General features: G+C 42.2%; 2 protein-coding genes across 2 annotated transcripts in view; one reads left to right on the forward strand and one right to left on the reverse strand.

Annotated features, from left to right (window-relative positions):
• LOC127536062 (nuclear factor 7, brain-like) overlaps positions 1-1,347 on the reverse strand; it is a 1,389-nt gene extending 42 nt beyond the window's left edge. Inside the window, exon 1 of the mRNA XM_051955457.1 lies at positions 1-1,347. This exon is cut by the window's left edge and continues 42 nt beyond it. Within this exon, the coding sequence (XP_051811417.1) occupies positions 1-1,347 (1,347 nt within the window).
• Positions 1-18,426, forward strand: part of LOC110966823 (dyslexia-associated protein KIAA0319-like protein) — a 70,692-nt gene extending 52,266 nt beyond the window's left edge. The window contains exons 18-25 of the mRNA XM_051955199.1: positions 2,807-2,958; positions 5,617-5,755; positions 6,754-6,913; positions 9,015-9,157; positions 10,402-10,524; positions 11,222-11,312; positions 11,408-11,496; positions 13,771-18,426. Of these exons, the coding sequence (XP_051811159.1) occupies positions 2,807-2,958; positions 5,617-5,755; positions 6,754-6,913; positions 9,015-9,157; positions 10,402-10,524; positions 11,222-11,312; positions 11,408-11,496; positions 13,771-13,967 (1,094 nt within the window). The 3' untranslated portion in view covers positions 13,968-18,426. The remainder of the gene's footprint in view (positions 1-2,806; positions 2,959-5,616; positions 5,756-6,753; positions 6,914-9,014; positions 9,158-10,401; positions 10,525-11,221; positions 11,313-11,407; positions 11,497-13,770) is intronic.
• The last annotated feature ends 1,361 nt before the right edge of the window (positions 18,427-19,787 follow it).

Below are 19,787 nucleotides of genomic sequence, written 5' to 3' on the forward strand. Positions count from 1 at the left end.
AATCTTTACTTCACCCAACCAAATGTAAAAGAAGGGAAACATCTTCTGAGTGAACGTGTGGTTGAAGGTGTGGATGAGAGTTTCAGTGTCAGCATCAGAGAACGACAGCGTTCCTCTGGTAAAGTCCAGATTCACTCTGATCCTCTGGAGCTTCTTCTGCACTGAGAGATCAGTGGAGGGACCTGGTGGTGAACATGAATAGTATTTATCTCTAGAGAACTCTATTGTCCATAATCCAGACCATATGTTTCCCTTCCTCTGGACAGACTCTTCTACCACACCCAGTGACCAGTATTTACTGTCTCCAACCTCCACATTCCAGCTGTGAGTTCCTGAGTTGAAGCCTTCAGAGCTCAGAACAAAGCAACCAGTAATCCTCTCTGGATTATCAGGAAGCTTCTGATAACCTCCTCGTCTCACACTGGTCAGATCTTCAGACAGGATGAGTTCTGGATGTGCAGTGTTTGGGTCCAGAATGAGAGGAGTGTAGGAGACCACGTCCTTCATGTTGTTCCAGATGTTGAAGCTCAGGTTGCCCACATGTTTGGCCTGGTCTATGAGAGCTCCTGAGAGCAGCTGTGGATCCTCCAGCAGGAGGCAGCGCTGGACTCTTTCCACTGCAGCCTTGTAGTTTAGCAGGAATGAGACGTCTTCAGCTCTCAGCTGCTCCTCTGTGGCTCTGACTGTGTCTGAAAGATCTGCTATCTCTCTGCTCAGAGCCTCCATCTTCTCCTTCATCCTCCCAGTCTTCTGCTCCTCTTCCTCCCTCAGTGCAGCCATCCTGGCCTCCTCTTCCTCTCTCAGAAACTGGTGAAGCTTCTCAAACTGCTCCTTGATCTGCCTCTCTGTGTGTCGGGCCTGGACCTTAATGTGTTCTGCTGTTTGATCAAACTTCACTTTAAGTCCTTCAGAAACCTTCAGCTTCTTCTTTAAGGGCTCCAGAGTTTCCTGAAGGTCCTTCCTGTGTTGTGGAGCTGCTTCATCGATGGGTCTGAACCTGTGGTTGGAGTGTTTTTCTGAATCTCTGCAGACGAGACACACTGGCTGCTGATGGTCCAGACAGAAGAGTCTGAGTTTCTCAGAGTGGAAACTGCAGAGAGACTCTGAAGATCTCTGAGCTCTCTGCTGCCGGAACGACTCACACAGATTCTTTAGAACCAGGTTACAAGGTGGATGTTCTTTAGAAGATCTTCTCTTACAAACTGGACAGTCGTGTGTTGGTTTCTGCCTCCACCAGGTCTTCAGACATTCTCTACAGAAGCTGTGGCTACACGACAGAACAACAGGATCTGTGAAGACGTCCTGGCAGACCGGACAGCAGAGATCCTCCTCTGATCTGGAAGCCATTTGTTCTGAGTGAAGCTGGAAACACAGCAGAGTCCAGTGAGTCACTGTGTTCTCTGGAAGCTGCTGTGACTCTGAGTGGTGTTTGTGCTCAGACTCACCTTCAGTGTTTGTCTGGAAGCAGCAGAGTTGGAGCTGGACTCAGTCTGAGGACGCTGAAGCTCCGTCTGATCGTCTCTTTACTCAGGAACAATAAACTGCTTCCTGTTTGTGTGAAGGGTTGTTTCTTGGCACCGCAGCGGTTCAGACTTTGACACGTCAGCAGGTAGTTCCACCCATAGATATGAAGAGTAGATACGTCAGCGCGCTGTAGCAGCTGGCTTAGCCACATTCCTGCATGGCGCCATCTTGGAGGGACAGAGTTCCCATTCAGAGCAATGAATGTACATTTAAAATGAATCAGAATCTGATCATTTCTCAACTGATTGTCGTGTGGTCTACTTTATTGTCAATGTCAAAACATGTGCTATTGATAGAGAATATTTGATCTGAAAAAAAGAAAACACAGAAAACGTTTCCTACAAATGTAACCTGCAATTTTAGTTCTTATTATTTAGGTCCAGAGGCCAGGGACTCTTTCAGTTCAGCCATTACACATAAATGTAAATATTTAGATGTGTAGAAAATGTTCTGAGATCAAAAGATTTAATTGCAAATTCAAGTTATTTATTACCTCTGCATGAAGGAGGGACTTTAGTCAGTAAACAGAGCTCTAAACTGCCCTGAAGTTTCAAGTTAACGGCTGTTAACGGGACCTTGAAGGCAGCACAGAGACCTAGCAGGAGCTGGAGTGGAGGGTTGATGTCCACCTCCAGGACAGAGGAAGATTTCCAGTGTTGATGAAAATGCTGTGAGCTCAGAGTACAGTTAGCCAAAGACACAAGGATTAAACACTCCAGATCAGTTTTCCATCCATCCAGGTGTCACAGCCGACAGGATAAATCTGGTTTCTGTTCATTATTTTCTACAACCAACTTCTATTTGTCCAAAATACCTCAAACCTTTTTAAATTTGCCCTGAAACCTTCAAAAAAGACAAAAACATTCCCAAATATCTAAAGAATTTGTCCAATACGCCTCCAATCATGTCCTGAATGATTTAAACCTTTCAAAATTATAAAACTTTGTCTAAATTACTCAGAAAGTCTTTCCAGAATGATTCAAAACTTAACTTTGGTTCTTAACCTGATTTTAGTGGTTTCATCTCCTCAGTTGTTTTCTTTGCTTGATTCAGGCCAATAATCTGACCCTTCTGAGATGATTAACATCCTTTATGACCACAGGACATGTCTTCCTACATGGAAGCTCCTCCCTGCATCAGCCAGGGTTAAACAAGGTGATGTCATCACTGCAGTGATTAACCAATGGAAGGATCTGACCTATTAGTTAAATCTAGGAGGAGACTTTTCTTTGGCCAGTCAGTGGACTTTTAATCCAGAGCCTTTCTTCTGTTTCTCCTCCAGAGGTGGACCATCCTCCGGTGGCTCATGTCGTGTCGAGTCCGGCCGTCGTTCTTCCCGTCAGGACGGCCACCCTGGACGGATCCCACTCCACAGACGATAAGGGTGGAGTGAGCTACCTGTGGACCAGAGAGGACAGCAGTCCTGCTGCTGGGGTGAGACCGGCTCATAATACAGATGAATGTTAGAAATCACTGGATTAGCAAGTGTTTTCTGCTGACACAGTTAGTGAGGGTGACTTTGTTTCCCTTGATGACGGGACTTTCAGTGACTGACCGACACGGAGCAGCAGCTCAGTGAAAAGCTGCTTTAGTAGATTTTAGTTTACTGTATTTTAAAACAAGCTGAGTCCTACCATGAAGAACATTTACAAAATGTTTAATAAGTTCCTCCTGAACCTGTTTTTATGTAAAATAACTTTAGGATATTTAATGAAGTCATGCACAGACCTGATTTTGTGTTTCTTTGTGCTAATTTTGTCCCTTTTCTTGGTGATTTTGTGTCTTTTTGTGGGTCAGATGAAGTTCTGAGGCTCAGAAATGATGGAAAAGTCCATTAAAAAGTGATAAATCTGGAAATATTCCAGTCTGAAGGTAGAGCTCTGATCATTGATGAAGTTACAGGAGATGAAGAACCAGATGTTCTGAGGAGGTTCTGGGGGAACTTTGGTCCTATTTGGCAGATTTTTTTTTTTTCTGTGCAGAATTTGAGTTTTTGCTGCAATTAGACCTGTTAGTGGTAATTCTAAGTGTTTTCGTGGTGATTTTTCATGTTTTTGCTGACATATTTCAACCTTTAAAGGTAGTTTTTTTTTTCTTTTTGGGGTGATTTTGTGTGTTATTGTTCTAATTGTAGTCATTTTGTGGTTGTTTTGTTTGCTTTTTGTGCCAAATTTGAGTTTTTGTCACAACTTCACCTATTCGAGGGTAGCTTTGGTCCTTTTCGTGGTAAATTCTGTCATTTTTGTGATGATTTTCTATCTTTTTGCTGGTATCTTTGAACATTTCAGGGTAATTTTGGCTCTTCTTGTGGTGATTTTGCAAATTTTTTGTCTGAATTTGAGTTTTTGCTGCAATTTCACCTGTTTTGTGGTCCTTTTGGGGTTGTTTGGCTCTTTTTGTGTTGTTTTGTGGTAATTTTGGCCCTTTTTGTGGTGATTTTCCAGCTTTTTTCGTTATTTTGGTGTCAGTTTTTCTCAGAACTCAGATGTTTCTCCTCCTAAATGTCATGGTTCTATCTGCTGGACTGATGAAGTTCTGAGGCTCAGAAATGATGGAAAAAATCCTTTAAAAGGTGATAAATCTGAGTTCTGATAGAAACTAAAAACAGATCGGTTTTACATCTATCCAAATAAGATCCAGAATGACATTAAAATTGTCCAAAATGACTTGAAAATGATCCATAATGACAGAAAATGAGTTCAGAATGACATGAAATTTGTCCTAAATGACTCAAAGACTGTCCCAAAGTCACAAAAATGATCCAAAAAGACGTGAAAAGATGCAAGTTGACATAAAACTTGTTGGAAATGTTCTAATTTACTTGAAAATGATCCAATTTCTGAGTCAACATTTGTCTACAATTCTAGAAAAAAAGGTTGTGAATAAAAAACAGATTTATTCTCTGGACTGTGACACCTGGATGGATGTAAATCTGATCTGGTCTCACTTTTTACCAGAACTCAGATGTGCTTTTCCTCCTACTGAGTTTTTTCCCTCGTTGAGATGCTTCGACTATGAAACATGTCAACAAGGTAAAAAACTCACCCTTACTCACTATGCCGGTAAAAAGAATTGCTAATCTAACATAAGAAAACAACAAAATGAACACAATCTGTTCTAAATCTCTGATGTTTACTCTGGGTTCATTTCTAGCACTTTCTATTAGACAGAATATAAAACTAAAGAAAGTGGAGACCTTTAACCCTCTGAACCCCAGAACTCAGTGGTTGGTTTGAAAGTTTAAAATGACCAGAATTAAATTGTTCCTTTTTAAAACTAGTGTCAGCAGCAGACTCAGAAATCCAGAGTCCATCAGGTTCTACTTTTCCCTCTAAACCCTCTTTGTTTCTGCTGCAACTCAACACAACTACACAAAGGAAACCAAAAACTCCACAACATTGTTCTGAACACTTCAGTGTCTTTAATTTTAACTTCAAATAAACTCCTGTACAGATGGATCTTCTAACCCTGTAAAGCCCAAAACCTGCTGGTAGGAAAAGTCCCCAAAATTACACCATGTGTAGGAAAAACACAATAAAAACGTAAAGAAGCATCAGTTCATCAACTTTCCCAACACCGGTCCCTGAACTGCTGTCTGACGCTCTGATCCATCTGCAACCATCTGAATCTGAGCTGAACACCAGGATGTCTGATCAGAACCATTCAGTTCTACATGCTCATTTTAAAATGTCAAAATAAACCATTTACACTGAGCAGATACTGTTAAAAAGCTAAAACATCTGTTCTTCTATCTGCAACCATGAAGCCCTGACTGATTCAGAACAGACAGATGACAACAATTAAAGCATAAATTAGTAAAACATCTGTGGTCTGCAGAGCCTCCATGTGTTCCTGCTGTTGGTAGCACCAGCTTTACCTTCCTCTTTATTCTGAGTCCTACTAAAAGAAGACATCTCTGAGTTCTTCTTCATGTTCCTCTGGTTCCTCGGAGCTGCAGGACTTTAGAAATGAACCAGAGTGAAGAAAATGAGCAGTGAAGCTGCTGGAGTGTTGAAACTAAGCCCACAGTTAGTCCTGATGATGTCTGATGGTAGCTCACATCTAAACGCCTCTTTGTGTTTTTGTTCATAGGATGTGCTGAACAACTCTGACCACCAGGCGGTGCTGTTTATGGGAAACCTGGTGGAGGGAAAGTACAGCTTCACCTTGACAGTAACGGACAGTAAAGGACAAAGCAGCAGCGACAGAGGAACCGTGGAGGTCAAAGCAGGTGAACTACAGAACATAGAAGAGAATAGAATCACTTTATTAGAACAACCATAGAACCATAGTCTGTTTAGTTCACCTCAGAGTTACAAACCGTGGCTTCTGTTCAGCTCTTATTGATTTATAAACTTGTTCCCAGTATGTTTCAGTCTCTATAAACTGGTTCCCAGTATGTTTCAGCCTCTATAAACTGGTTCCCAGTATGTTTCAGCCTCTATAAACTGGTTCCCAGTATGTTTCAGCCTCTATAAACTGGTTCCCAGTATGTTTCAGCCTCTTTAAACTGGTTCCCAGTATGTTTCAGCCTCTATAAACTGGTTCCCAGTATGTTTCAGCCTCTATAAACTGGTTCCCAGTATGTTTCAGCCTCTATAAACTGGTTCCCAGTATGTTTCAGCCTCTATAAACTGGTTCCCAGTATGTTTCATTGTCTTTAAACTGGTTCCCAGTATGTTTCAGCCTCTATAAACTGGCTCCCAGTATGTTTCATTGTCTTTAAACTGGTTCCCAGTATGTTTCATTGTCTTTAAACTGGTTCCCAGTATGTTTCAGTCTCTTTAAACTGGTTCCCAGTATGTTTTCGGTCAGCTGAGCTAAATCTCCTCCATGTGGTTCTATCAAGGTTTCCTTCTGGTTCTGCAGATGTACAGACCACTCTGACCGGGGCTGAGACGTTCCTGATTCTAATTAATATTCCATAATGAGCAGAAGACCTTTCTAATGACTGATTTAGACACACGATGTGAAACCAGAACCGATGCTTTTATTAAACCGGTCAGACGTCTCCTGGCATCATCAGAAGACGTACCAGAACTCAGCTTCACATCTCAGAGTGCTGCACGCTTTGTTTCCTTTTCTTCATATCGTGTGTCGTGGATCCCAGCAGGAAGTGATGCGGCAGCAGGTTGATGAGGTCACAGCAGCAGACAGGAAGTGATCCCAGCCTGGCTGTCCTTCCAGATGATCTGACGGCTGTTTTCACTGTCCTGTTTGTGTCCTCAGACCTGTGGGAGCGTGACCTGGTGGAGCTGGTGCTGGAGGTGTCGGTGTCCCAGGTGTCCCACCGCCAGCGGGACATGCTGCTGCGACAGGTGGGCGTCCTACTGGGCGTGCTCGACAGCGACATCATCGTACGAGAGATCAGCGCTTTCAACGAGCACAGGTAGGCCGCTCCTGAGAGTTCTTCAGTTTGGAACGTTTTGTCACGTTGGACAAGTTTTTAACCTTGTCCAATCTAACCTCACAACCATCTTAAAAAACACTCCAAAAAGACGAGCAAAGTGTCCAAAGTCACACAAAACCTGCCCAAAAACACTGGAAATTTAATTGTAAATTACTGTAAAATCGTCCAAAATGACTGAAAACTTGTTCAGAACAGCCTGACGACTGTACAAAACGACTAAAAGGTCGTCCAACGTGACAAAGACTTGTCCAGACAGACAGACAGACGATCGTCACGTAACTCTGCTGGGTTTCTTGGTGGAGTGAAAATTGAATGGAATTAATATTCGGTTTCTTCATTTCTCCGCCGAGGAACGCAGCAGTGTTATGTGATGATCGACGTCCGTCTGTCAGCAGCATTACTCTGAAACAGAACAACGGATTTGGATGGAATTTGAGCAAATATTCAGATCTCAAAATTAATACCCAGGTACCACTGTGGGGACCGAATATTCAGATATTTGGGTCCAGCCCGAGTATATTGTGTAGAGAAACTGTATTGGATCAGGACTCAGTGTCTGTAGATGCTACATTTTAATGACTGTGATTTGAGACTCAGATTTGATCAGGACATCCCTAAAATAATATCTGTTTATTGAGCTCTCTTCACAAAGTGTTTCAGAAGGCAGTGAAATCAAACAGAGAAGTCATGAAATCATGAGAATCTAATAGATGATGAATAAAAAACCAACACAGACACACGATAGCTGATGCTAAAGTTTGATTTACCACCGAGATCCAGATCTTAGCTGCTCCCAGCTGGTCGGAGGTCATGAAGCCTCACAGAAGACTTAGGCTACGTTCACACTGCAGGCTAAAGTGACCCAAATACAATTTTTTTTTTGCCTCTATGTGACCTGTATCTGATCTTTTCATTACAGTCTGAACGACACAGATCTGATTTTTTCAAATGCGACCCAGGCCACTTGGACATGTGGTCCTAATTCTGATACGTATCGGATCTTTTGCCATGCGGCTTCAGTCTGAACGGCCAGGTCACATTTATCCGACCGATACGTCATCGGTACACGACAAACGTCACTATTCTGCGCTCAAGCAAAACACGTCTTCGGGCTGCTGAAGACGTGTTTCCTGCTGTGAGAGTGTTAAAAAGAGGCGCTCACATGTAGGTAAAGGTCGCTCTTATCATTCTAAAATTCTGAATGAAGTCTGCATCTGTGAAGCCTCTCACATCACTATCCACCACTCCTGGCTGTGACTCTGCACCCACACAGTTCTCTGGACAGACGTTGCTGCCACTGCCCCACAAAACACCAGGGCCAAAATCCTGGCTCTCTTCCTTCTTGACCTTCTCCTTAAAACCATTAAGTTATAAATATGCTGGCTCCGGCTGGACAACAACTTTAAAATGGCCAGACATGCTCTGCTGTTAGCGTCCATGTTTACTTCTGTAAACACTGAACTCGCTCTCTGCGTGTCGTTGTTGTCGGGACACTTTTGGGTCGTGTGAGGTTCACACAGGAGATCACATACAAGTCGCATTTTATTGGAAATGTGAACGAACTTGCAAAAAATTTGTAATTGAGCATTAAGCCCTGCAGTGTGAACGTAGCCTAAGTCATGGTTCCCTTTAACATCTAAACTCCTTCATGCTGTCTGCGGGCCAACATGGACTAACTTCACCTCTGATCACTGCAGCTGTAAACAGGGAGAGGCTCCACCTGGTGGAACAGCCAGGTACTGCAGCTGCAACACCTGAATTTATATTATCCAGGAAGATGGTGTCAGATTGGGCCTCAGCATCAGCAGAAACTAAATATTAGACGACTGGGATACAGAGCCAGGAAATCCTCAGTTTATTCAGAACATGACAGAGAACGGAACTTTCTTTCTCCTTCTCTCTCTGAGTAGCAGTTCTTCTGGATTATTTCAGAAAGTCTTCATCCTAAAATCCTCTCAGAGAAATCTTGTAATTTAACTCCAGTCCTGTTCCAGCACCGATGAACATCTCACCATGGATCACTAACAGATAAGTCAATGCTAACATGGAGCTAACTCTTCCTCATGTCTTCCTCTCTCAGCACTCGTTTGGTCTTCCTGGTGTCAGGCGGTCAGGGGCGCCCTCCTCTGTCCGGTCGCAGCGTTGCACTCGGCCTCCGCAATAAGCTACGCAAACAGAAGAACGACTTCCTGATCTACAAGGCCCGACGAGTCGATACCGTCAGTGAGTACCTGGCAGCTGTTTGTTGGAGATGGAGGAAGCAAAGCAGGAGATGATGCTGAAGTTTGTGTTTTCTGTGTCAGATTCTGAACGTTTGTCAGTGAATGCTGCTTCTTGTTGCTTTGAGGCTGCAGGAGGTTCTCAGGACTGGCTGATTGGACCTCCTGACTGTTAGTGAAGAAAATGTTGAGATGATTTCAGTGATCGTTGGACAGAGTCCCTCAGTTTATTAACCTAAAGTTTAGTTTCTTTATTCTCTGGGGAAACTAGATTGTTTGTTCTTTTGTAATGTTTTGCCTGTTTTTTTTTGTGTCCTTTTTTTGTCTGACTTTTGTCGTGTGTCTAATGTGTTTGTCGTTTTATGTTTCCTTTTTGTCTCACTTTTATTTTTTTTTTACTTTTATCATTTTTTGTTTTGCTTTATTCCGTGTTTTGTGTCTCATTTGTGTCATTTTGTGTTTTTGTCGTTTTGTTTCTTGCTTTTGTCATTTTTGGTCTCGTTTGTGTCATTTGTGCAATTTTTGTCTTATTTTTGTTGCTTGTCTAATTTTTTGTCTCTTTTTGTTTTGTTTTATCTCGTTTTTTGTCATTTTGTGTTTTGCTTTATGTGTTGTTTTGTCTCGTTTTTGTTTTGTATTTTTTGTCTTGCTTGTGTTTTGTTTTTCACTTTGTCTAATTTTTTGTCTCTTTGTTTTGTTTTGTGTCGTTTGTCTCATTTTTTTGCTGTTTTGTCTTATTTTTGTAATATTTTTCTTGTGTTTGTTGTTTTTTGTCTTTTTTCGTCTGACTTTTGTCACTTTGTGTTTCTTTTTTGTCGTTTTGTGTCTCATTTTTGTCATATTTTGTCTTGTTTTTGTTGTTTTTTGTCCTTTTTGTCTTCTTCTGTGGTTGTGATCCTCCAGTAAATCCTCCATGGTTCAGTTCCAGGTGACTAAATGTTGTGTTCCTTTGTAGACACTCTGTGATCTGGAAGTTGTAATGTGGAAATGATAAACTGAGGATGAATGTTGATGAAACTGAACTTATTTTTCTTCATAAATGTCAGGTTGTTCATGATGTTTAGTAAAAAGATAATTCCTTAAATGTGAACATTTCTGCAGTAAAACAAAGGAACCATGAGGAGTTGTGGTTATTTAGAGGTTATTATGCTGTGGTTTTCCTGGTCCACTGCAGATCAGACTGGACTAGGATCAGTTTGATGATCTTGCTCTGCTGAAGCGTTTTCTTCTCATCGTGTTCCTCCTCAGTCTGTCAGCTGAACTGTTCCAGTCATGGAGAATGCGACTCGTTCACCCGCCGCTGCGTCTGTCATCCTTTCTGGATGGAGAATTTCATCAGAGCTCAGCTGGGAGACGCAGAGAGCAACTGTGGTGAGACGAGATGAACCTTAATCAGCTTAGTCCCTCTGATAGCCAGATTCAGGGTCTTCAGAATCAGAATTCGTTTTATTGCCAAGTAGGTTTTTACACTTCCAAGGAATTTTCTCTGGTGCTCTTGGTGCAAGTACAGATAAAATAGTAAGTAAAGAGATGTAAGAAATATAGGATAGGATTGTTGGGATGTTGGATCAGAAAAAGATCTTCAGCCTCGAGGAGACGTCTGGTCACCATGATTAAAGTCCAGATTCAGCTACAGGTCCAACGTTTGGAAGCAGCTTCTAGTTTGTGTCTTCAAAGATAAAATAATAAAACCCAGCATTAACTGTGTGGATTCTGGGATGTTTCTGATCAGACTTTATGAAGCCTTTCCCTCAGTTTCCCTTCAGATGGACGCTGAAGTTCCCAGAGAGTCTCTGAATAAATGCTTTAGTTTTAGGGTTGAGGAGATTCACAAAAGTTAAAAAGTGATCAGTTTGAATTATTCACTTTAGATCTTTGACTTCTGAGAGTTCAGATACAAATGAATCCCAGTGAACCTCAGCTGTCCAGAATGAATAAAGCAGAGAACAGATTCCTGATAACTCCAGCAGGAATCTGTTCTGATGACTCTGTAATAACAGCTTTATTTTTCTGCACCAGTTAAACCTCTGTCCTGTCATGTATTTATGTGTGGTGAACTCTATTCCAGAGTGGAGCGTTCTCTACGTCACCATCGCCTCCTTCATGATGGTGGTTGCCGTGGCGACGCTGGTCTGGGGTACCGTGTGCTGCTGCAACAGGTGAGTTTGGTGTCTGCAGCTGTGACTGTTCACATTAACGCTGTAGTAAACCTGTAGTTGGATCAGCTGATCACCTGCTGGTTGTTTCCTGGAAGGAGGAAGAGCAAAGTGAGGAGAAGCAAAAGCAGATATAAAATCCTGGAGGACGAGCAGGACAGTCTGGAGCTGCAGCCGCCCAGAGCGGGTAGGACACACAACTATATGACAAAAACAACAACAACAAAACAACAACAACACAACAACAACCAGACCTGGGGGGTATTCCATGAAGCTGGCTAAAACAGGCTGGGCTTACGCCGGTAAGCGTGGCTTGAATAAGCGGCAACTTTAATCTCAGCTGCAAGTAGTTCCACAAACGAGGCTCAGCTGTTTTTCAGAGACGCTTATTCAAGCCAGGCTGATCCAAGCTGTGGCTGAGCGCACGTCCGGGGAGATAAAAAGCCCCGACGTGTCGATCGTCGAAATGATGATATGTCTAAAAACAGAACGGAGACTTTCTCTTCGGCGGAGCAGAAACTTCTCACGGAGTTGTACGAGGACTACAGGGAGATTATCACAAGAAAAGGCAACACGGTTGATAAATAAAGCTCCAGACGCTGCCTGGCAAAGCATTGCCGACCGTTTAAATGCGTGTTTATTTTCTTTTAATGAAGCACTTAGTCTGAGCGTACACACACACACGTCTGAAAATTTAATTTTCAGAGGGCAAGTTTTTGACACTGATTAGGGATAACCCACAACTGCAGTGGTTGATGACTTTTTTTTCCTCACCCTGAAGTTTGTCACACTACTGTGGCCCAGAGATCAATCTGATGAAATAAAGCTTTTAAAACCCATTGAAGACATTTTTTATGTGTGTATAAACATCTATATATATGAGAGAAAGAGGCTACAGCCTGGTTTTGTGTAATGTGATGGTGGTTTTCACTTTTTACTCTGGTAGGCCTAATTCATGTTCTTGATTTGACAAATATATATCCACCATAGATGAATAAAGCAGCAGGTAACACCTAAAACCAAAGGAGGAATACTTTGGAAAAAAGGGGCAACTTCATGTGGAGATGTTTCATCAAACACTCAAACTTTGAATGAAAAAGCAGAAAAAAACATGTAGGCCTACAGAGGAGATGTCATTTTTATTAGAGATGATAGTGCTACTGTGGCCTACATTTAAATAAGGGAGAAGACACAAATGAGCTGTACACTAAACAGTTCTCTCATCATTTGGCATCACCTTTGGATTCTCATCATGATCAGATTGGACCGCTGGTAAAAGGAAGGTATTCTTTATGGAAAACTGTGGCTGTTGTGTCCTGCTTATTTTAACACAATCTGTGCCTATTCCTGTTACGTGTTGACTGAACTTTGAGGGTGAAAGAAGACAGAAAATCAGATATTTCCAAGTATTTACCGCTGGTGGATTCCAACCCACGGCGCAATGAAAAGTGAAACCACATTTAATCTACTTAACTACACTATAACCACTGAGCCACAGTTACACACTGTGACAAAATGTGTAATATGATGTAGTGTGATTCACGGTTATTCCGGCGTTATTTAAAAAAGGTCTCAATGTATGTCACCGAACAAGAACATCATTGATTACAGATCAAGATGAATTTAATGTGTAACATGCGGTTCACAGGCGTCTTTCTGAAGCTCGTCAGAACCTTCTCTGACATGGAGCTAAAGTAAGCTTGACTGTTAGCCTGCCCCGGACCAGGCTTGTCGCTCTGGCTGCGTTACCATGGTTACCAAGCCAGGCTAGCCCTAAGCCTTGTTGGTGGAACTAAACTCTCACTAAAGTTAGCGAAGCTGACCGAAATAAGCCAGGCTTAGACCTAAGCCAGCTTCATGGAATACCCCCCAGACCAGAGCCGGTAGGACACACAACTATATGACAACAACACAATAACACAACAACAACAGCACAAAAACAGCCGCCCAGAGCCGGTAGGACACACACAGCTATATGACAATAACAACACAATAACACAACAATAAGACAACACCACAACAACAACAACACAATAACAGCCGCCCAGATCCGGTAGGACACACCACAACAAAACAACAACAACACAACAAAACAACAACAACACAACGACAACACAACGACAACACCACCACCACCACTACTGATGTGTTTGTCTCCATCCTGCTGCTGCGTTTTGGTCGGTTCTGAATCTAAGCTGATTAATGAAAGTTTGGAAACAACACATTCAGTCGTTCCCTCATTTATAGAACAGAATATTAGTTACACTTCTTTTTGGTGTGTAGTCTGTGTGTAGTCCTGTGATAGGCTGGTGCCTGTCCAGGTGAAGTCAGGTGGGATAGACTCCGCCCCCTGTGACCCTAATGAGTATACGGTGGTGTAATGTGATTCTGATGGACAGATGTTTAAAGGAGGACTGAAGCATCAGTTCTCCTCCTTCTCACCCTGATGTTCTGGTTCCAGCCCGTCTGAAGCCGGTTCCTGCTCCCACCTCCTCGGCCCTCATGCACTCGGACTCGGACCTGGACAGCGAGGACGGTCAGGGCGGCGTTCCGTGGACGGAGCAGGAGCGAGGCCAGCTGCTGAGGCCCCAGAACGGGTCCCTGAGGAACGGCCAGGGTCCGGCCCGACCCAAGAAGCAACGAGAGGAGCTGCTATAGCAGGACAGGAGGAGGAGAACCTCAGCCCTCCATCCCTGAAGACCTGAGCAGCAGGAGGGGAGACCTCCTGGACCGGACCTGCTGCATCTGAGCCACCAGAACTCAGGCTTCAGACCAGATCCCTGAAATCCACCAGACCTGAGGAATGTACTGCTGAAGAACTTCAACACCAGCCTCTGTAGACACGCATGTTCACAGCAACACGCCACCGCTCCAGGTGGACCAACCAAACACTGCCATGTTCAACCACCGGTCAGAGGAGGAACCGCACCTCCTCCTGGACCTCCTCCTGGGCCTCTGAGCCGGCTGCATGTTCTACGTGGGCTCTGTGAGGACTTTGTGGCTGCGGTGCTCAAACAGTTTGTGTGTTTTATGTGATTTTAACCCACAGAGACGTTTAGAAGAACCTGGAGGCTGCAGGAGTCACTGGAACACTGGAAGAACATGGAGCTCCTCATCCTGATGCTTGAAGCACCACCACTGACTTCCTGTGACTAGACGATGACTCGATGACTAGACGATGACTAGACGATGACTCGATGACTAGACGATGACTAAATGACTAGACGATGACTAGACGATGACTAGACGATGACTTAGACGATGACTTAGACGATGACTAGACGATGACTAGATGACTAGACGATGACTAAATGACTAGACAATGACTAGACGATGACTAGACGATGACTAGATGACTAGACGATGACTAGACGATGACTTAGACGATGACTAGACGATGACTAGATGACTAGACGATGACTAGACGATGACTAGACGATGACTTAGACGATGACTAGACTCCTCTGTGAACTTTGATTGAACTCATCTCGTGTCTGAAGGAGTCGTCTGCGATGGTTGAAGGTTGAGCCATAAAAATGCTGCATCCACAGTTTATTTTCTGGAGGAAACGTCCAGAACCTCCTTTAGTGGTTTTAATGAATCCTGGACTTTAGTCTGAATCTCTTAATTCTCTGTTCAGTCGTTTTGTCTCTGAACTCTGTTTGTTGAAGGATGGATTCACAGTTTTATTTTCAGGGGCTAAACCAGCAGTTTAACAGGTTTTAGTGGCTGCAGCTTTTCTTCTTCTGCTCATAGCGGCTGATAAACCTCTGAACTCTGCAGATTCAGTTTAACTCAGCGTGGTTCATTTTTAATCTGAACTCCTGCAGCTCTGCAGAAACACAATGAAGGAGAACCGTCTTCTGTCAGAAGGACTCAGAATGACAGAAATAGGAAAAAATACACATTTATTTGGTTATTTATTGTAATTTACTAAATAATGTGAAATCTCAAATGTCAAAGTTGCTCAAAATTTTTCCAGAATGACTCAGAATTTTTCATAAATGATGAAAAATGTCCAAAATGACTAAAAATGCTAAAAAAGTTCTTAGTCTGTCCAAGATGACCTGAAAGCAGATGGAAATCTATCAGAAATTTGTCCAAAATGACTCAAAAAGTTCACAAAATGCCTTAAATCTGTCCAAAATATCTCCAAATGTTTTTAAAAACCATCAAATCTGTGCAAAATGACTAAAAATGCGTCCTCAGTGACCACAATTCATCCAAAACAACTCAAAGTTTTCCCAAAATGACCTAAATCTGTCCAAAACGGCAAAAAATGCCTTGAAATCTGTGCAAAGGACAAAAATGATTGATTTGAAGACGTGGAATGTGAAGAGACTCTTTGGTAACGTCACACTTTAACTGGAGTTCATTTAAAGTCCTGCAGCTCTGAGGAACCAGAATGAAGAAGAGACGATCAGAAAGATGTGGAAAGACACAAATGAGAAAAACACTGAAAAATACATCAGATCAGCAAATGCAACCTGCTTCTACAAGTCCTCAGACGGTAGAAGAACAAATGTTGGCTCCACATGTTGGAGATGTTTAGCTCCACTTTCTGTTTGTTGAACTCGTCCTGCAGTTCAAAACTCTGATTTCTGTCTTCTGACTGTAGATCTCAGCTGAGTCCCTGAAGGAACACAGAATTTTTAGTTTTTTACAGAATCAGGTCTGAATCAAGGGTTTATTTTTGGTGAATATTTAAACTTCATGTCCAGGAAGCTGAAGATCAGATGATTCTTCCTCACAGTTTGGTTTTTATTCCAAAGAGGATCCAGTTTCAAACCTGCTGGCAGGTTTCAGGGTTCAGAGGTTTGGAGGTCAAACAAACAAAAACAAACACTGAGAGAGGTCTGAAGAAACAGAAACAGGATGTTGAGTTACCATGACGACACCACTGGACTCCGCCCACCGGCTGCTCTGCTGCATGCGCTGCAGACTGATGGAGGCGGAGCTTGTTCTGCATCAGTTTCCAGCAGATTGAGAAACTGATGCATAAACCTGTGAAATGACGACAGTGTTCAGCTGCTGCTCGTGATCATAACTGTGAGGAGATATTTTAATATGTTTGACTGATTTTTTAGTAAAAACAGTGAATCCATCCTTTCAAACTGACACCAGTAGGAGCAAATCTGTGGAACCAGAGTGAAATCTGTAACAATAAACCCAATAGGTGTCTAAAATTAACCATCATTTGTCAAAATTACCCAATAATTGTCTAAAATTATCTATAGTTTGTCAGAAGTACTCAATAATTGTCCCAAATTAACCAGAATTCATCAATATCACTCCATAATTGTCTACAATTAACCATAATTTGTCAGAATTATTCAATAATTGTTCAAAATTAACCAGAATTCATCAAATTTACTCAATAATTCTGCAAAATAAACCATAATATGACAAAAGTACTCAATGATTGTTCCAAGTTATTCAATGATTGTTCCAAATTAACATAATTTGTCAAATTTACTCAATAATTGTCCAAAATAAACCTAAATTTGTCAAAATTAACCAATATTTGTCCAAATATTTTCCCCACATTAACCATAATTTGTCAAATTGTCTTAATAATTGTTCAAAATTAACCAAACTTTGCCAAAATTGCTCAATAACTATCTAAAATACACCATAATATGTCAAAATTACTCAAGAATTGTCTAAAATGAACCATAATGTTCCTAAACTGAATCAACTTAATTTCCCTTTGACTGAATAAAACGGGGTTTTGGTGTCATTTTCTTTCACAGCGATCATTTCACTGATTCCACAGATTCCCTCTGATGGTTCCAGTTTAGAGATGGAGCTTCACTAAAATCTTCTGGACTTCCTCTACGTTTGGAGTCCAGACGGTTTGTTGGGGGGCGGAGCTTCACTAAAATCTTCTGGACTTCCTCTACGTTTGGAGTCCAGACACGTCATTGGTCCAGACGGTTTGTTGGAGGGCGGAGCTTCACTAAAAGCTTCTGGACTTCCTCTACGTTTGGAGTCCAGACGGTTTGTTGGGGGCGGAGCTTCACTAAAATCTTCTGGACTTCCTCTACATTTGGAGTCCAGACGGTTTGTTGGGGGCGGAGCTTCACTAAAATCTTCTGGACTTCCTCTACGTTTGGAGTCCAGACGGTTTGTTGGGGGGCGGAGCTTCACTAAAATCTTCTGGACTTCCTCTACGTTTGGAGTCCAGACGGTTTGTTGGGGGGCGGAGCTTCACTAAAATCTTCTGGACTTCCTCTACGTTTGGAGTCCAGACACGTCATTGGTCCAGACGGTTTGTTGGGGGGCGGAGCTTCACTAAAAGCTTCTGGACTTCCTCTACGTTTGGAGTCCAGACGGTTTGTTGGGGGGCGGAGCTTCACTAAAATCTTCTGGACTTCCTCTGCATTTGGAGTCCAGACGGTTTGTTGGGGGCGGAGCTTCACTAAAATCTTCTGGACTTCCTCTACGTTTGGAGTCCAGACGGTTTGTTGGGGGGCGGAGCTTCACTAAAAGCTTCTGGACTTCCTCTACGTTTGGAGTCCAGACGGTTTGTTGGGGGGCGGAGCTTCACTAAAATCTTCTGGACTTCCTCTACGTTTGGAGTCCAGACGGTTTGTTGGGGGCGGAGCTTCACTAAAATCTTCTGGACTTCCTCTACGTTTGGAGTCCAGACGGTTTGTTGGGGGGCGGAGCTTCATCTGAGCTTCTTCGTTCTTTCACTGCATGCAGAATGTGAATCCACCTTTCTGAGCCACTCTTTCTGTGTTGCTTCAGAGAAACACGTCTAACGTTCTGTTCCTTTTTTAAACGTCTTTCTGATTATTTGTCCTGAGGCAAACCAAACGCAGCGCCACCTAGTGCCACCCTGTAGAGTCTGTCTTCTGATTGTTTCTGCTCGTTTAGCGACACTAATCCAGCTTCTCTTCTTCCGTTTGCACCATCCTGGATCTCTGGAAGTGACTTGACCTCGACTCGCTGAGTCCACTGTGAAGGCAGACGGAGAACGTGTGAATGAGGGGCTTTGATTGGTTTCTGGTTTTAAATAAAGTTTTAGTGAAGGATCTCCCCTTCCTTTGTGTCTGTGACCTGATGCCACTGGATCATCTGTAAATTCAAATAAAATGTTTTGCTTTGTTCACTTTTCTGACTGGAATGAAATAAAAACTGCACTTCTTTCACACATTTAACAACATTTATGCTTTCAGGTTGTCACGGCAACATGTTTCTGTCTACACAAAAATGATTCAGCATTAACCATCATTTGTCAAAATTATTCAGTAACTGCTGCAATATAGAACAGAATGGAATCACTTTATTCATCCCTGAAGGGAAATTCAGTTGTCAGGGTTCTTCTCTGTTTCATTTTGAATTGAATGGGCTGACTGCTGATGGTGTGAAAGAATATGAACCTAAAGATGTCAGAATTACTGGATAAATGTCCAAAATCAGACAACTCATCAATTTTACTCAGTAATTTTTCAGTACAAGGGCGTCAGTTTGTTTTTAAAAGTGGGGGGGATGGAGACCACAGCACTTTGAGAAAATGTCGAAGAACGGCGGCAAAATGCCACAACCTAGGCTCGAACTCACATCCACAGCACCAAAGGCGGAGGCTCAAGGTGTTAAGCTATCAGTACATGCAGGTAGAGGGGTCTGTGGGCCGCTATAGTACTAATTCTCCCGGGCCGAAATTTTGCCCCTGCACGCCTCTGGTCGGAGCTTCCACTTGGCACAGGCGTAAATTTAGCATCTGCGCGTTTTTTTTTTGTTTGTTTTTTTTTAACCTCACGAAGGTGTGCTGCGTGTCTGTGCAACTCTCGGCCGAGTGCGGATGGTGCGTTCAGGAGCGTCGGAATTTTCTTTACTGCTGAAAAGAACTGGGTTTACAACGGCTTACATGTGAAGAATTTGAATGTGTTGGAGACAAAATGACCCCTGACAAAAAGTGGGGGGGGACACGTCCCCACCGTCCCCACCTAAACTGACGCCTATGGTTCAGTATGAACCAAAATTTGTCAAAATTAATCATAATTTGTCCTAAATTAACCATAATTTATCAAAACTATATAATTGTCTAAAATTAATCATAATTTGTCAAAATTACTCGATAATTACTACGACTACTACTAGTAATACTACAACAACTACTACTACTATCATGAATACTACTACTACTAATAGTACTACTGGAACCTTTATTTGCTCCATTCACACAGTTAGAGAACGAGTCCAGATCTCCAGATTATTTTATTTCATTATTATTTTATTATTATTTCATTTTATTATTTTATTATTATTTATTTCTATATTTTGTTATTTTTATTTTATTATTTTATTTCATTATTTTATTTTTCATTGTATTATTTTATTATTATTTATTTATTTTGTTATTTTATTATTATTTTATTTCCTTACTTTATTATTTTATTTTATGATTATTTTGTTTTATTGTTATTGTTTTATCGTCCGTGTGTGGTTCGTCCTGATGAAGCTGAGCTC

Source organism: Acanthochromis polyacanthus, chromosome 11 (genome assembly GCF_021347895.1).
Source record: "Acanthochromis polyacanthus isolate Apoly-LR-REF ecotype Palm Island chromosome 11, KAUST_Apoly_ChrSc, whole genome shotgun sequence".
Lineage (NCBI taxonomy): Eukaryota > Metazoa > Chordata > Actinopteri > Pomacentridae > Acanthochromis > Acanthochromis polyacanthus.